Genomic DNA, 18,849 nt, shown 5'->3' on the forward strand with positions numbered 1-18,849 from the left:
TCCATCCCCTTCCCCTTGTGATTGCTTCACCTGCCCTCCCCTCTCACCTATACCCGTTCCCTCACAATCCGTTGGAATAGTCGTCCTTTCCTGTGCCAATTCTAGAATCATTGCACACATACATCTAAAAATTTCTCTGTAATACTTTAACTGACCATGCAAGTGCTAATATGTATCAAAATCTGTAATCAATCTAGCTTCAATGTAAAATAAGAAATTATCAATATGACAATTTACAATTTCTCTTCTTCAAGTTCTTAGTAATACACATTTTTGGTCTTACTATTCTCATCTTTCTTTACACACACACAAAAGAGTCTCCTAACAGGACATGACTACCTATACAATGAAAATATAGGGAGTGTTAAGGAGAGTGTGCTTGAATAGCCATTTGAGTGTCAATGGGATCACTGGAATTATTTGTGTATGAGAAAGATGAGCCTATCTAGAAGCAGCTCCAATGTGCAGAGAAACACCATGAAGACAAGTCACAGGGAGCAACAAGCATGTAGGATATCTTTCATATCCTGAGTTTGGTGCTATTTTGAACTAAATGTAAAGTTGAAAATACTGTTTTTGCTTGATATTTCAAACTTGTAACTGAGCATGAATTTATGCTTTCTTATTTGTTGTCACACACTTAATGCTATACTTCTCTCGTCAGCAATAATAAAATTCCCAGAAATATGATTTTTTTCTATTACTTTTCTATTTTGTATTCATTATTTTATATGCAACACAAACCTGAAGTCAATTTTGCACCACATCATCTGTTTCATGCCCTAAATGTGCACTACTGAGCATTGAATATATAACAAATTTTAGTTGTAAATTCCTTTACTTCTGCTTTGAACAATGTTAGATGATAAGTGTCATCACTCCTTACCCCTCCTCTTCTCAGTCTCCAGAAGCAGCTACTTTATTTGGTATTTTAGAAGCAGTACAGAAAGGCCTGTTTGCACAATACTCATCAAGACATTTTAGAGTGTCAGTTACAAGTTCAAATGTACAATGGAATATATCCGTAGAGTACATGTGAATTAAATATGGTTCTTTAAACATTGTATTCAAAATATTTATATTTTGCACAATTGTCTGTTTTTCTACTAAAACATATCCCAAGAAAACTCACAAGGCAATAGGCATGGGGAAAATAAATACAGAGTAATTACATTGTATTTAAAGTTATTTTAAACTGATACATAAAAATGTGGAACAGAAGCCTCTTAAGGCACCAGTGACATGTACTGCTATGTGAAGTCTCAGCAATGATGTCATAGCAGACATGTACCCATTTGCTATCTTTCTCCCAGCCATGAGCACACTGCAGATGATGTGACTCTATATTCAAAAGACCCTAAAAGACTACCAGAAAACTGTTATAGTTCAGTAAAGGAACAGGATACAAAGTTAACATATAGAAATCAGTAGTTTTACTGTATGTCAATGACAAGCATGTTGAGAATGTAAACAGGGAAATTATCCCATTCACAATTGCTTAAAACAAAACAATAGGGTTCAATAATCCAAAAAACTTTGGTAAGTTCAAAAAATCATGTGAACAGAATATGAGGAAATTGTAGAACACATTAAAATTTCAAGATCATGGGTACAGAAAAAGAAGAAATTCCGGCCAATGGCATGCAGCACATATCCACCAAAATTATTGAAGAAAGCTTTCCCACTTGTCAAAAAGAGACCCATCCAGATACAAGAAGCTCACAGAACACCAAAGACAATGGTCCAAGAAAGAAACTCTCCAAAGCATATCATAGCAAAATGTCTAAACAACGAAAACAAGAAAATAAAACCATGGCCTGAAATTGGAACTGTACAAAGGGATGGTATATGGATATGATAAGAAAAGGTCAACAGAAAATACAAACCAAATAGAGCTTATGAAAACCTCTCTAGAAACCCTCACTAATAGAGTTAATCATGTGGAGGACAGAACCTCAGAGGCAGAAGACAAGACAGAAGAAAGTTTGGGAGTCCAAAAACTTTGATAAATTCAAAAAATCATGAACAGAAAATGAGGGAACTGTGGGATACCCTAAAAAGACCTAACATCTCAATCATAAGTATACCAGAAGAGAAAGAATCCAGGCCAAAGACATGGAGATACATTTAACAAAATTACTGAACAAAAAAACTTTCCTACCCTCTCAAAAAAGTGACCTAGCCGGGTGTGGTGGCACACGTCTTTAATCCCAGCACTCGGGAGGCAGAGGTAGGAGGATTGTCGTGAGTTCAAGGCCACCCTGAGACTCCATAGTGAATTCCAGGTCAGCCTGGACCAGAGTGAGACCCTACCTTGAAAAAACAAAAAAAATGAAAAAAAAAGAGAGAGACCTATCCAAATACAAGTAACTTCAAACAGAGTGGACCAAAGAATAAACTCCCCAAGGCCCATCATCATTAAAACTCTAAGCAAGGTGTGGGGAAGATTTAGCAGACTCTTCCCCGACACCCCTTTGCCTCCGGACTTCTCTGGGGCCAGCAGCCTGTGGACTGGGGGCCCGGGACCGCGGGCTCACCCACTCAGTGTCCAACCAGCAATTTGCAGGTGGCTGCGCCAAGGCGGCAGAGAAAGCTCCCCAGGGGGCTCAGGCGGACGCGGCCCTGCTGCACAGGCGGCATCTGTAAGTGGTTCGATGTGAAGGGGAGGCAGTGGAGGGCACCTTTAAGAAGTCAGCCAAGGGCTTGGAATCCATTGCGTCACCAGTACTGGTGGGGTTTCTGTACTAGGAGTGAGAGAGGTCCCCAAGGGGAACAACATGCAGAAACGCAGATCCAAAAGAGACAGGGGCTACAACTGTGGTGGCCTAGACCACCATGCCAAGGAATGCTAGCTGTCACCCCAGGCCAAGAAGTGCCAATTCTGCCACAGCATCAACCATATGGTAGCCTCATGCCCGCTGAAGGCCCAGCAGACCTCCAGCTCCCAGGGAAAGCCCGCTTATTTCCTTGAGGATGAAGAAGAGATCCACAGTCCCGCCTTGCTCCTCCCCCCCCCCCCCGCAGAAGCCCAGAATTGACCCACGGGAGTGGGCTGTTCTTTTGCTATCAGGAAGTTTCAAGAAGGCATCAATCAGCAGAGTGGGGAAAGTGAGGGTAGGGTGGGTTGGGGGAGGCTGGAGCTGCCATATATGTCGGGCTGGTGTTTCCAGCATCAGCCTGTCTTCCCTTGGTGTGGGAGGGAGGAACTCCAACCATGCTGTATCCAAATGCAAGTGAGGGCTTTGGAGCAGGGAGACCATCTTAGAACCTGTATCTGCATGCTGTATCTGACGCTTTAGCCCCCAAACGTCAAGCTTGGAAGAGTGGCGTGGATAGGGACGTTACTCCCCTTCTGAAGAAGGGTGTAGAATATCGCTCCTACCAGGCAGGAGGTGAAACAAAAGCTTGAGACCAGATGAATGAACCCAAACCACAAGCTACCACATTCTGTGGGAGGGAATCTCAGGAGCAAGGCAGGGTTGGTTGGTTGGTTGGTTGGTTGGTTGGGTTTTTAAATTTTTAGCATCACTGCTAGATTACTTGTAACCTAGTCTTGGGATATGGTGCTGGAAACTATCTCAAACAATGGGTTGTGATGACAGTCCAAACAGGTGATAGTGGGAGGAGCTACGGACCTGCCTTTCCTACCTCCTTCCCATCCCTCTCTGCAAGAAACTTATGTTATGTTATTTCCTGCATCATATCAGGCCACAATGTGTTAAAGTTAGAAATTAACAAGAGAAACAGCAGAAATTACACCTGTTCCTGGGGACTGAACAAGCTATTAAATAATGAAAGGCTCATGGAAGACATCAAAAAGGAAATTGTAAAATTTCTAGAACTAATTAATAACAAAAGCTCAACATACCAAAATTTATGAGACACAATCAAGGCAGTCCTAAGGGAAAATTCATAGCACTAAATGTCTTCATAGCAATGACAGAGAGACCTCAAATTAATAACTTTACCGTTCACCTAAAAGAATTGAAAAACAAGAAAACCCAACTCTAACAGTTCCAGATGGAAAGGAATAATTAAGATCAGAGCAGAAATTAATGGAGTGGAAATTAAGAAAACAATTAAGAATTGATGAAATGAAGAGCTTATTCTTTTAAAAAATAAACAGATTGATAATCTCCTGGACAATTTGATCACATGAATAAAAAGAGAGGTCTCAAATTAACAAAAGTCGAAAGGAAAAGGGGAGGTCACAACAGTTTCCAATGAAATTGGAAGAACCAGAAGGACATATTTCCAAAACCACTATTCCACAAAATTGGATAACCTGGAAGGAATGGATGAATTCCTAGACATATAACACCTGCCAAAACTAAAACCAGAGCAGAAAAATCTCCTAAACAAACCCGTTACTTCTACTGAGATTGAAAATGTAATTAAAACCTCCCCAGAAGGAAAAGTCCAGGACTTGATGGCTTCTCAGCAGAATTCCACCAAACCTTTATTGAAGAACTGAAACTACTTTTTCTCCAGCATCTCATCATATTAGTAGAACAGGGAAAGCTCCCCAACTCCTTCTATGAAGCCAGCATCACTCTAATACCAACACCAGATAGAAATACAAGAAAAGAAAAATGTAGACCTATATCCCAGATGAACATAGGTGCAAAATTCCTGAACAAAGTAGAAGAGGGACCACCTGGAAAGATAAAGGGGCTCAGGGCAAGGGGAATCAGGGAGAAGCTAAAAAAGTGATAGGATGGAATTATAATCAAAATATTTTATTACAAATCCAAAAATTGTCACTAAAAGGATTGAATAAGAGGTAAAGTTTACATTTGTAATTAACAATCAATGAATAACACTGATTATTAACTGATAAATAATAACTAATGTGCTAGACAAGGTGGAATAAGGTAGTAAAGACCAGGGTAGAATTATTCTAGGTTTCTCTCATGTGGGAATGAAGCTTCATTTCTCCAGGAAACATCAGACATCCCATCTTCTCATCCAGCAGTACTTTGGAACGTCCCTATGGTTCTGGTCCCATCTTGACTTGAACTCACATATGGAAGGAGCTAGTGGCAGATTATATAACTCCCTCCTGTGCTGGCTGGAGACTTCTGGCTAGACATACATGGCACGGAGTGGAGTTCTTTCATGCCTCTCGCCTACAATAGCTTGAACTTATACCCTGGCTGTTGCCCCACACAATGACACCAGGATCCTTGAAAGTTAGGGACCTCTGGATCTCCCCTTTAAATACAGAGATACAGGACAAATATACATTACCAGTAGCTTCAGAATTTAAATGATAGGGTTATCAATGTGATTCCTCCTGTTTTTGTGAAATAGTGTGCCATTTCACCAGCAGTTCCTCTTCCCTTCCTCTGCCCTTCTCCTACGCTCAGACTCTAGTAAGCAGTATTATACTGTCCCTTTCTCATTTAGCTTTCTTAGACCCCATTGGGACCCAGTGTGATTTCCCTTTCTGAGGTGCTAAGTGTGTGAAGCACATGACTTCGTCATCCGAGAGCATGCAGACCTATCTGCACATTAAGCTGCTCCCTCTATGTGTGTGCGACTGGGACATGTGAGTTGAAAGGAATGTGTCACCTACTTGGCTCTTGATCTCTTCTGCTTCACTTGAATGGGAGTGACTCAGTTCAGAAATGGGGAGGGGTCTTTCGACTCCTCAGGCAACTCAGTTGGTGAGTTGCAAATCCCCGACACACGCTCCTCAGGACCTCGATTCTGTCACTGAGGGGTTGCCTGGTGTGGTGGGCTTGCCTTCCTCTCATGCTTTATGTGAGGGCATTGGGCTCTTTGTGTGCCCTCCAATGGGGAAGAGCCAGGAGGTGCCAGCGGCAGACACTGCACTGCTCTATGAGCCGCCCTGGCAGTGGTCCTCCTCTCCAGGCTGAAGAGGGGATGGCTGGCATGGTGGCTCGCCTGACCCTGTTCTGATGGGCTTGTTGATTACTATTAGGCAGAGGATGTTTTGATAAGGACATGGCATGGAGGAGGAACAGCCAGGGTCACTGCTGAACTGTTTTATGGGGAGAGCACAGAGGGCATGATATAGAACATGGAAAATTTGCATGTTCTGCCTTTTCAGATTAGAATTGGATAGTGGCCACTTCCTGTTCCCAGGGTCTGGTACTGTAACATAAGTTAAGTTGCCCTGGCATCATTAGCATTTTCCTGTAAGAGTAGTAGCCCCTCTTACTCATTGTTCTCAAAAGTGTGAAGTTCACATGCTCACGGACAGGCTTCTTAGGCTATGGCAGTACATATTCATTGACTTGGCTAATGCATCAGAACTTCAAGATTTACTCCAGAGCTGACCTATGAATAATTCACGATGCTGTGAGGTTTGTTCTAGAGCTTGCCTGTGTTTAATCCACAGGAGGTGCAAGCTTCCTCCAAAGTTGGCCCATGTCTGAACTTTGAGTGCTGCAAGGTTTATTTCATAGCTGGTCTGTCGAACACACAGTGATGCAAGGTTTGCTAAATTCCTATACCTTGCTTCGAATAAACAAAAACCCCAAAATACCACTGGGATAGAATTGATATTTATAAATTTATCTATACTTCTATAACCTAGCTATCTTCACTGGAAGTTCCAAAACCATTCATGTAAGGAAAAGTCTCTTAAACAAATAATGTTGGAACAATTATATAAACACATCAAAATTGATTTGTGTGTATACTTGAAGGCATAACTAAAATCGTGAAATGGCCAGTTGTGGTGGCCCATACCTATAATCTCAGCATTTGGGAGACTGAGAGAAGTGGACCACTGTCAGTTTGAGGCACGATGGTGGCTACAGAGTGAGGACTAGGTAGGTCGTCCTGGGCTAGAGTGAGATTATGATGAATTTTCACATTTTAGTCATTGTGCTGTTACACAGTAATTATATATGAATAATCCAGCATTAGATAAGAATTATCCATTTGCATGTCAATAAATCATTTCAATATAGGTAATTGAAGACATATTGGTGCAGTGACTTATAAAATTCTCCAAGATGAGGATGAGTGTTCCCTGGAGCTTTAGGAAATAAGACTTGACGGGGAGGTCAAAGAAGGAACATCTGATCATGCAAGGTGGTGGATTCCCTGGGGAAAGGTTTGCAGATGCAAACACAATGCCATGAAGAGAGCTGGTTGATGACTTCGGACAGGCATGAAGCAGAGCTGGTACTTGGGGTGAAGAGAAACAAACCCATTGACAACTGGGGTAATATCAAGGTCTTTTGGATCAACTATAGATTTCAGGTTAAAGCTCTGTAAAATGGTGGTCAGGAATAAAAACAACTCCATTCGGGCCAGGCTCTCTCCCACACAAACCCGTTTTCCTGAAAATGGAACAGGAAAAAAAAACAAAACCATAATTAACTCCTTGTGTATGACTTGATAAGCACTGTGTGTGTTCTTTTTATTTATTATTATTTTAAATATTTTTTAAAATTTTGTTTTTTATTTTTATTTATCTGTAATAGAGATGATAGATAGATAGATAGATAGATAGATAGATAGATAGATAGATAGATAATAAATAGATGGAGGGAGAAAATAGGTGCACCATGGCCTCCAGCCACCACAAATGAACTTGACACATGCACCACCTTATGCATCTGGTTTTATATGGGTCCTGAGGAATCAAACCTGAGTCCTTTGGCTTTGCAGGCAAGCTCCTTCACTGCTAAGCCATTTCCCCAGCCCTGTTTTCTTTCCTTATTTTATTTTATTTTATTTTATTTTATTTTATTTTATTTTATTTTATTTTGAGAGAGAGAGAATTGCATCCCAGGGCCTCAGCACTTAATTGAACTCCAGGTGCTTGTGCCATCTCGTGTGCATGTGCAACCTTGTGCGTGCCTCACCTCTGTGCTCTGGCTTACATGGGGCCTGGAGAGAGTTTGAATATGGGTTCTTAGGCATTTCAGGCAAGGGCCTTAACTGTTAAGCTATCTCTCCAGCCCAACCACTGTGTTTTTAACTGTCACAAAAAGAATGTATAATAACTTTGATAAATGTTTGGGTGGATGGATGAATGGACAGCTGAATTGATAAATGGACAGAAAATGGAGATATTTGTTCTCCATGTCTAATATTAACAAATATATAATTTATATTTATATAAAAGCTCAAGAAGTTCTCAACATTAACACAAGTTTTCTCCTCTATAGTATAGAAACAAAGCAGCACATATGTAGTGGATCAAGTAGCTTTTGAGAACTGTGGAAATCAACAGCACACTAAAAGAAGCCTGGTGGAGGAAATTTTTACTCCTTTTTTCTGTCTATTCTTTTACTATTATTATTTCATTCATTAATTATCTTTCATTGTATTTTACTCTTTAAATCAAAGTTTCTTGCACTTTTCATTTTCTCCCTTTAAATTTTCTTATTTCCATTTCTTTTACTCCTTTAAAAAAATCACTGTGTGTTTATGTGTGTTCTTTTTCCCACAATATGCTGGATATCTACATGTAAAAAATGGGCACAGACACCTACCTTTTACTCCATGAAAATCAACTGAATCAACCAACAGATGAAGCACACAGACAACGGAGTACCCAACTCTGAAAATGATGATTTATAATTTGAAGGATAATGGATAAAACAACATGCTAGACCCTAGTGATAAGTATCATTTGTGAAGAAATAAAAGAGGACATAAAAGTAGAAGGTTATTAGAAACCAAGACATGGACTAAAGGGAGGGATAACAGAGGCTAGAGGAAAAGAAATAAGGTAGGGTGAATTTGATCAATGTATATTGGAAATGTTACTGTGAGCACTATTCTGCAGTTAACAATGTTAATAAACATAAAATAACATAATATGTTATTGATTATTAGCCTTATTCAAAACACTGGGTTATTTTCATCCACATTATAACTATCCTTGACATTTTAGGTTTCTGACAATTTTTATCTAGAAATATACTCATGTTGCTTGTATTTCCTGTGATATTTTCTTCTATTCATCACACTTTCTATTATCAGCTCCATTATACACACTCTTCATTGCTCTCCAAAAGGCTATGAGTACTCACTATTTCTGTACTGTTACTCTTTTGAAATTAGATACCTTTACTACATTCAAAAAGTGGCCAAATTTCCTTTCCTTTCTATACTCTGCTTATCTGCAGAATAAAGAAAATCTTGTCCTCTCTGGGTTTCCTCCAAATCATAACTATAGTCATGTTTTCATCGGAGCAAGAATAACCTGGAATTAGAATGCTCTATTTTATTTATTTTTTTAAAAAGTTATTAATTTATTTGAGAGAGAGAGAGACAGTGAGTGAGTATGGGCACAATAGGGCCTCCTGCCGCTGCAAATAAACTCCAAATGCATGTGCCACTTTGTGCATCTGGTTTTATTCTAGTAGTGGAAAATTAAACCTAGGCTGGCAGGATTTGCAAGCAAGTGCCTTTAACTACTGAGTCATCACTCCAGCCCTGTTTATTTTTCAATTGTGTCAAAATTTGCACTTGTAAAGAGAGGTTTTGGTATTTGCTTTCATGTTATCTACAGCAATAGATATAAAGTAGACATCCCAAGCCAATGTCAAGGAAGGGAGTTCCATGACTGGAGATGACACACGCCTCAGGTGTGGAGATAAAAGATTTAAGACACATGATCATGACTGGAGGTAAGGTAGCCAGAGGTATTCAATGAACATCACAGTGTATCCCACCACGTCCCTAACATTTTCACATCCACATGGTTATTTGGCAGAGGTTCTGACACTCCATGAGTGAGGCCAGAAATCCTGCTGTTGATTCATTCTTTTCAAATACTGTGCATTTGTTTTTTGGTTTTTTTTTTATTCTCTCTTTGCCCTTTAAGGTAGCTCAAGTATATCTTCTGCTATTCAAATGTTGCTTACTCTATTTTATGCTTCAAGGTGGAATACGAGAAACAAGAAATGGGTACTTTATGCCCCATAACTTCCACTTCCCTTCCTCTAGCAACCTGTGCTTCCTTCCTTCACAGCACTAATGCTCTGGGAGTACAATGGACTATTTGCGCGCCTGCTTCCATCACTGGGTATGATGCCTTTTGCTGCACAGTCTATGCTTGGGAAGACTCTTATCCCCACAGCTGAGCCCAGGGGCTGAGCAATACCAATAAGCAAGCTGCCTTTTTCATGCCATGTAAGGTAATTTACCTTCCAGAAGGAATTTTGTGGTCTCTTGATGATACATGTGAACACATAATTCAGCTAGCCCATGGCCTAGCTTTGCCTATTTGTAAAAAAGATAGGCCAGCTTCCTAAAGTCCCACTAACCTGAACCAACCTGAGGATGTCTCATGAACATGGAAAGTGCATGGACATCATGAGGGTTGCTCCTAACCACATCTAAAGAGCTAGTCTACCAGCCCAAGGGGAGGCATCATATAAGTTTCAACTCCTTCCCAAAAGACACCTTTTGGCATGAAAATCAATTTTTTTTTTTTCGAGGTAAGGTCTCACTCTAGCCCAGGCTGACCTGGAATTCACTGTGGAGTCTCAGGGTGGCCTCGAACTCACGGCGATCCTCCTACCTCTGCCTCCTGAGTGCTGGGACTAAAGGCGTGCGCCACCACGCCCGGCTTGAAAATCAATTTTAATTACCTGTTGAAAAAGGCATAAAGAAATCACTTTTCTTAAAGTTGCCACTCTTATCCAGAAAGTGACTTGGGTCAAAGGTCTTTGGGTCGGAGAATTCTGTGTCATTGTGCAGCACTGATGACAGTGATGTTATTATAGTTGTGCCCTAGAAACAGGAGACACAGGCAGCCAAATTATGAAGAACTCATGGCACTCAGAGAAGCAATGGAAAAGTACATAATTCAATCTTCTGATTCAGAGTTGATGAAATCATTCCCAAATAACAGTAATGATTTACCCAGACAGGATCGTATGTCCTGGTAAGTGTAAAAATTAAAATTTAAATAATTGAGTGAATGACACAGCAGAATTTTTACATGAAGTTTACATACCATGTCAGATTTATTAAGATATAAAAGAGGAACACTCTGTAATAGAATTATGTCTTTCTCTTCCCTTGTGTTGACAGAGGACTAGAATTATACTGTGAATATGGAACTATCAAAAGCAATGAGGTGAGGACTTATGGTTAAGATGGCAGCATAGGAGACATAGCAAACCATCTTAGGAAGGGATTTAAGCAAAATATACTCTTCTTCTAAAAGTGAAGGAGCATAGGTTATTCTCAGACATAGTGGAGAAGCAGGAGAGACCAAGATACACTAGAAAGAGGAAAACATCCAGAAACCGACTGAGGAGCTCGTGGCCTTCTGATCTGCACAATCTGCTCATCTGCCTGGCACTGCCTGCCTGAAAGCAGTTAGAGAGAAAAAGCAAGTCACCTACAAAGGCAAGCTCATCAGAATAACAGCAGATTACTCAACACAAACTTTACAAGCCAGAAGGGCTTGGAAATATGTATTCCAAGTTCTCAAAGATAACAACTGTCAACCAAGATTACTTTATCCTGCAAAGCTATATGTCCAAACTGATGGAGAAATAAGGGCATTCCACAACAGAAACAGGCTAAAGAATTTATGATGACTAAACCAGCTCTATAGAAAATGCTTGAAATGCTTGAAGGAATCCTTCACACTGAAGAAAAAGCAAAACACACACAAGAGGAAATAGATAAGAATAAACAGTTAATACAAGTGAGTAAAGGGAAAACAGGAGGCCCTACAAAGTAAGAAGAATGGCAAGAGTAAATGCATACCTTTCTGTAATAACTCTTTTTTTATGTATATATATATATATGTATATATATATATGTATATATATATTTATTATTATTATTATTATTATTATTATTATTGTTATTATTTTGGCCTGGCTAACACCTACACGCAGCTCAGGCCTCTGAGTCCTGGTCTGCTCTGAGGAGCCCGCGGCGTGAACCAGAGGCTTAGCAGAGACAAGTTCAAGGCTCACGGTGGCACTCCACAGACGAGGGCAGAAAATCTCCGTAGAACCAGTCAAGCAGAACAAGAGGAACAACACGAGAGGAAAGAAAAAAGACACAAGCATAGGTCACCAGCACTCACAGGGGAAGGACCCGGAGCCGGGCAGGTCGCCATGACGCTGTAATAACTCTTAATATCAAAGGTCTCAATGTCCCAACCAAAAGACACAGGCTTGCAAACTGGATTAAAAGGCAGGATCCTGCTGTTTGTTGCCTCCAGGAAATTCATCTCTCAATTAAAAGATAGACACTGTCTTAGGATGAAAGGATGGAAAATGATATTTCAAGCAAATGGGCCTAGGAAACAAGCAGGGGTTGCTATCCTAATATCTGACAGGATAGACTTCAAACTAACATTAGTGAGGAAAGATAAATAATGTCATTTTATACTGATTAGAGGAGCACTACAACAGGAAGACATTATAATAATAAATGTATATGCACCTAGCATGAGAGCTCCCAGTTACATCGAACAAACACCATTAGACTTAAGGTCACAGATAGCAACAAATACAGTTGTAGTGTAGTACTTCAATACCCCACTCTAATCAATTGACAGGTCATCATGGGAAAAAAATAAACAGAGAGACATCTGGATTAAATGATGTCATGGAACAAATGGACCTAACAGATATATACAGAACATTCCATCCAAATGCTGCAGAATACACTTTTCTCAGAAGCATAGTGGAATATTCTCTAAAATAGAGCATATATTAGGACCAAAGCCAATCTCAACAAACACAGGAAAATTGAAATAATCCCTTGTACACTATGGGACCACAATAGAATTAAACTGCAAATCAACAACAATAAAAATTATAGAGCACACAGAAATTAATGGGGACTAAGCAGTACACTATTGAATGATGAACGGGTCATTGAAGAAATGAAAAAGGAAATCAATAAATTTATGGACTCAAATGATGATGAGAAAACAACATACCAAAACCTTTGGGACACAATGAAGGTGGTTCTAAGAGGGAAATTTATAGCTCTAAGTGCTTATATTAAGAAATTAGAAGCCGGGTGTGGTGGTGCATGCCTTTAATCCCAGCACTTGGGGGGCAGAGGTAGAAGGATTGCTGTGAGTTTGAGGCCACCCTGAAACTCTATAGTGAATTCCAGGTCAGCCTGGGCTAGGGTGAGACCCTACCTCAAAAAAAAAAAAAAAAAAAAGAAGAAGAAAGAAAGAAACTAGAGAAGTCACAAGTAAAAAATTTAATACTTTACCTTAAGGCCTTGGAAAAAGAAAAACAAGGCAAAAAAAAAAATCAGTAGATGGGAAGAAATAACAATGATTAGGGCAGAAATTAATGAAAATGAAACCCCCCCAAAATCCAATCAATGAAGCAAAGGAATTTGTTTTTTTAAAGGATAAACAAGATTGATAAATGCTTGGCAAATCTGACCAGAAGAAAGAGAGAATAGACAAAAACTAATAAAATAAGAGATGAAAAAAGGCACCATTACAAAAGATACCAAATAAATTCAGAAAATCATAAGGGCGTACTTTAAAAATATATGCCTCTAAGTTGAAAAATATGAAAGAAATGGATGATATCCTTGATTTATATGACCTACCAAAATTAAGTCAAGATGCGATAAACCATTTAAATAGACCAATAAAAGTATGGAGATCCTCAGAGTTATAAAAGAAAAAATATCTCCCAACTCAAAAAAGTCCAGACCCAAATAGATTCACTGGTGAATTTTCCCAAACCTTCATGGAAGAACTAACACCACTGTTTGTCAAACTTTTCTATAAAATAGAAAAGGAAGGAATTCTACTGAGCTCCTTCTATGAAGCCAAGATCATCCTGATACCAAAACCAGATAAAGATGAGCAAAAGAAAGAAAAAATTACAGAACAATCTCCATCATGAACATAAATGCAAAAATCCTGAACAAAATATTAGAAAAGAATTCAAGAATATATCAGAAAGATTATTCAACCTGACCAAGTTGGCTTTATCCCAGGGATGCAGGGATGGTTCAACATATGTGAATTGACAAATGTAATATATAATATAAATGTTCTGAAGGACAAAAATCACTGATCATGTCAATAGATGCAGAAAAGACATTCAGCAAAATATAACATCCCTGCATGGTAAAAGTATTAGAGAAACTGGGAATGGAAGGAACATATCCCAACATAATAAAAGCTATTTATGAGAAACCTACAGCGAATATAATACTAAATGGGGAAACACTTGAAGCTTGTCCACTAAATAAAGGAACAAGATAAGGGTGTCCACTGTTCCTGCTTTTATTTAATATAGTACTTGAAGTCTTAGTTATAGCAATAAGGCAAGAGACACTCATAAAAAGGACAAAAATTGGAAAGGAAGGGATCAAACTATCATTATTTGCAGATGGTATGATTCTATACATAAAGGACCCAAATTACTCTACCAGAAAATTGTTAAGTGCTGGGAAACACTTTTAGCAATGTAGCAGGATGAAAAATATACACACAGAAATCAGTAGCTTTTCTATATACTAACAACAAACATGAGAAGGATGAAATCAAGTAAACTCTCCCAAGGAAGTGAAGGATCTCTAGAATGAAAACTTTAAAACTCTCAAGTGAGAAATTGCAGAAAACACAAGGAAATGGGAAGACATCCCTTGTCCTTGAATTGAAAGAATCAATTTTTTGAAAATGTCAATCTTACCAAAAGCAATCTACACATTTAATGCAATCCCCATTAAAATTCCAATGGCATTCTTCACAGAAATAGAAAAACAATCCTCAAATTCATTTGGAAGCAAAAAAATCATTGAATAGCCAAAACAATTTTGAGCAACAAAAATAAGGCTAGTGGTATCACTATACCCAATTTTAAGCTTTATTACAAAGCATTAGTAACAAAAACAGCATGGTATTGGCACAAAGACAGATATGTACATGAATGGAACAGAATAGAGGACTCAAGAGTTAATCCAGACAACTACGTCAATTTGATTTTTGACAAAAATTTTATTCACTAGAGAAAAGACAGCCTCTTCATTAAGGGATGCTGGGAAAACTGGGTATCTATAAGTAGAAGGATGAAAATACATCCTTGTTGTTCTCCATGCAGAAGAATCAAGTCCAAGTGGATCAAGGACCTTAATATCAGACCTGAGTCTCTGAAATTGCTAGAGGAAAAGGTAGGAGAAACACTACAACATATTGGCATAGGCAGTGACTTTTCAAATATAATCCCAGTTGCTCAGGAAATAAAACCACTAATCAACCAATAGGATCTCATGAAATTACAAAACCATTGTAGAGGAAGGACACTGTGAATAGAGCAAAGAGACAACCTACAGAATGGGAGAAAATTTTATCCAGCTACATATCTGACATAGGATTAATACCCAGAATAAAAAAGGAACTCAAAAAAACCAAACAACCCAATTAAAAAATGGGCTATGGAACTAAATAGAGAGTTCTCATAAGAAGAAATACATATGGCGGACTTCCAGTTAAGATGTTGGCCTAGGTACCATGCCAAAGCAGCCTGGGGGGGTGGGGGAAGACCAAAACAACTCAGCAAAATACACACTTTTACTAAAAACTGAGGTGTATAGGAAATTGAAGCAGTAGCGGAGAAGTAGGAGAGATCCAGAGCATCCAGAGCCCGAGCAGGATGGCAAAAGCGGCTCTGGCAGCTACGCCAACCGTGGTGGCGGTGGCGCACTAGAAAGTAACCAAGCTCGGCTCCAGCCGCAAGAAAAGCCAGGTGTGGGAGCTTCCCTTCACACCACGCTCTCCACAACTCAGGAAACGTGAAGGGAGAGCGGCAGTGAGCAACAGAGAAGCAGACCGCGAGGTAGAAGAACACGTGGAGAGGCGAGAGAACCAGAGCAGCTGCGGCTCCCTCCCCTCCCCCACCACCTGAGCCCAGCTCCAGCAAACAGAGCAGCGGTCCCGGGACCCGGCCATGCCAACCTGAGCCAACAGTGGGGCCCAAACAGGAGCAGAGTTTGGCAGCAACATCAGCGGCTCTGGCACTGGTAACAGTGGCCCCAGCAGTAGCAGACCAGGGGGGCAATAACAGCCGACCCAACAGCAGAAGCTTCAGCTGCTGACAGACCCAGTGGGAGAGCTGATCTGCAGGGCCACAGTTGCCAGGCTTGGCTTGCCCTGCAGGAAAAGCCAGTGCCCAGCTCCAGAAATCACAACAGCAGCCTGACGACACAGGCAGCAACTTGACTGAGACCAAACTCATCCAAGGTAACTGGCTTTGCACCAGGGAAGGGTCTCACTTGGTCACAAGCTGACTTGGATCCCTCAACAGACCAGAAATCTTAACCTCTATGTTGATAGAGGATCTGGTTGTTATAATAACTACTCTGGCATACATATTTGGGGCTGTTTTTGACTGAATGGGTACAGTGTTTAGTTAACTTTTAGAATCTACCTGTATCTTATTCCACTCAGCCTACTTGAATACCCCCATAGCAGGGAAACTCAACCCTAGGAGCACCTTTGTAGATACTCTCAGACTCTTAAGAGCCACATCTAACACCTCAATCACCTACCCTGAAAATAGATAACAACAAACCAAATGATACAGCTAAGAATACCCAGTTAGCTAGAAAACCCAAAAATTAACATAATCCAAGATGCAAGAATATATACATTACAACACAAGAAACACTAAAAAGCAAGATGATATAAATCCACCTAAAAGTATTAATGCATCAGAAATGACCTCCAGTGAGAACGAGTTAGAGGAAATGCATGAGAAAGATTTCAAAAGAATGATTGTAAATATGTTCAAAGAAGTCAGAGAACAAATCAAAGGAGTCAAAGAGGAACTTAAAGAGGAAATCAAAGGAATCAAAGAAGAGGCAGGACACCAATTTCATGAAATAAAGAAGGCAATACAAGACATAAATAAGGAAATAGAAATAATAAAGAAAAACCAGTCAGAATTACTAGCAATGAAGAACACAGTTAATGAAATAAAAAACTCTGTAGAAAATCTCACCAGTAGAATGGATGAAGGAGAGGATAGGATATCTAAGCTAGAAGACCAGGTGGCAGATCTAATACAAGCCAACAAAGAGAAAGACAAACTTGTAGAAAAGTATGAGTGGGAATTTCAAGATATTCGGGACACTATGAAAAGATCAAATATTAGAATCCAGGGCATAGTAGAAGGAGAAGAATTCCACTCCAAAGGCATAGTAGGTGTCTTCAACAAAATCACAGAAGAAAATTTCCCCCAAATTGGGAAAGAGGTGCCAATACAGATACAGGAAGCCTTTAGAACCCCAGCCAGACAAAACATGGAAAGAACCTCTCCTCGCCATATTATAATAAAACTTCCAAACACATACACCAAAGAAAAAATATTGAAAGCAGTTAGAGATAAAAATCAAGTTACCAACAAAAGTAAACCCATCAGGATTACAGCAGATTATTCAATACAAACTCTTAAAGCCAGAAGGGTTTGGAGTGATATATTCCAAGTTCTGAAAGATAACAACTGTCAACCAAGGATACTTTATCCTGCAAAGTTATCCATTCAACTAGACGGAGAAATAAGGACATTCCATGACAAAAGCAGGTTAAAGAAGTATTTGAAGACAAAACCAGCTCTACAGAAAATACTTGATAGAATCCTCCATGCTGAAAAAAGGAAAAGCACACATATAAGGAACCTAGAAAAAACAAGCAATACTCAAATACTTGTCAAAAGAGCACAGGTAGAACCAAAACCACAAAAAAAAAAAAAAATGGCAAATATAAATACACACCTTTCAATAATATCTCTTAATATCAACGGCCTCAATGCCCCAACAAAAAGACAAAGGTTTGCAGACTGGGTTAAAAAGCAGGATCCTACAATTTGTTGTATTCAAGAAACTCACCTTTCTACAAAGGATAGACATTATCTTAGGGTGAAAGGTTGGAAGACGGTGTTTCAATCAAATGGGCCTAGAAAAAAACCCGGGGTTGCTATCCTAATATCTGACATGGTAGACTTCAGTCCAACGTTAGTCAAGAAAGATAAGGAAGGTCACTTTATATTGACTAAGGGCACACTCCAACAGGAGGACATTACAATCCTAAACATATATGCACCTAACATGGGGGATCCCAAATTCATCAAACAAACACTATTAGAACTAAGGTCACAGATAACACCAAACACAGTGGTAGTGGGTGACTTTAACACCCCAGTCTCATCATATGACAGATCATTCCCAGGAAAAAATAAAAAGAGAGGCATCTGGATTAAATGAGGTCATAGAAGGAATGGACCTAACAGATATATACAGGACATTTCATCCAAAGGCTGCTGAATATACATTCTTTTCAGCAGCACATGGAACATTCTCTAAAATAGACCACATAATAGGACACAAAGCAAATCTTAACAAATTCAGGAAAATTGAAATAATTCCTTGCATTCTATCTGACCACAATGGAATTAAACTACAAATCAGTAGCAAGAAAGGCTGTAGAGTATACACAAAAACATGGAAAGTAAACAATACACTACTAAATGATGAATGGGTCAATGAAGAAATCAAGAAGGAAATCAAAAAATTCATAGAGTCAAATGATAATGAGAACACAACATATCAAAATCTCTGGGACACAATGATGGCAGTTCTAAGAGGTAAATTTATAGCCTTAAGTGCCTATATTAAGAAATTAGAAAGGTCGCAAGTAAACGACCTAATGCTTTGCCTTAAAGCCTTGGAAAAAGAAGAACAAGGCAAACCAAAAATCAGTAGATGGGAAGAAATAATAAAGATTAGGGCAGAAATTAATGAAATAGAAACAAAAAGAACAATCCAAAGAATTAATGAAACAAAGAGTTGGTTCTTTGAAAGGATAAACAAGATTGATAAACCCTTAGCAAATCTGAC

General features: G+C 39.3%; 1 protein-coding gene and 2 pseudogenes across 1 annotated transcript; 2 read left to right on the forward strand and 1 right to left on the reverse strand.

The window, feature by feature from the left end:
• Positions 1 to 1,605: 1,605 nt before the first annotated feature.
• Positions 1,606 to 3,038, forward strand: LOC123460581 (annotated as a pseudogene).
• Positions 3,039 to 3,964: 926 nt separating this feature from the next.
• LOC123460596 (cytochrome P450 2C42-like) lies at positions 3,965 to 12,082 on the reverse strand. The gene is made up of 5 exons (XM_045148704.1): positions 12,050 to 12,082; positions 11,850 to 11,966; positions 10,590 to 10,731; positions 7,137 to 7,319; positions 3,965 to 3,975 (listed from the first exon to the last, which is right to left on the reverse strand). Exons 1-5 carry the CDS (start codon positions 12,080 to 12,082, stop codon positions 3,965 to 3,967), a joined length of 486 nt encoding a protein of 161 aa, XP_045004639.1.
• LOC123460614 overlaps positions 12,081 to 18,849 on the forward strand; it is a 32,267-nt pseudogene continuing 25,498 nt past the window's right edge.

Source organism: Jaculus jaculus, chromosome 1 (genome assembly GCF_020740685.1).
Source record: "Jaculus jaculus isolate mJacJac1 chromosome 1, mJacJac1.mat.Y.cur, whole genome shotgun sequence".
NCBI lineage: Eukaryota > Metazoa > Chordata > Mammalia > Rodentia > Dipodidae > Jaculus > Jaculus jaculus.

Bases quoted from the DNA above. Each gene is read 5' to 3' on its own strand.
- LOC123460596 (XM_045148704.1), bottom strand. From the start codon at position 12,082: ATGGCGACCTGCCCGGCTCCGGGTCCTTCCCCT. The intron at 11,967-12,049 runs GTGAGTGCTGGT...GGTTCTACGGAG, and splicing joins CGGCTCCGGGTCCTTCCCCT to ATTTTCTGCCCTCGTCTGTG. The intron at 10,732-11,849 runs GTAGGTGTTAGC...TCCTGTTTCTAG, and splicing joins CTCAGAGGCCTGAGCTGCGT to GGCACAACTATAATAACATC.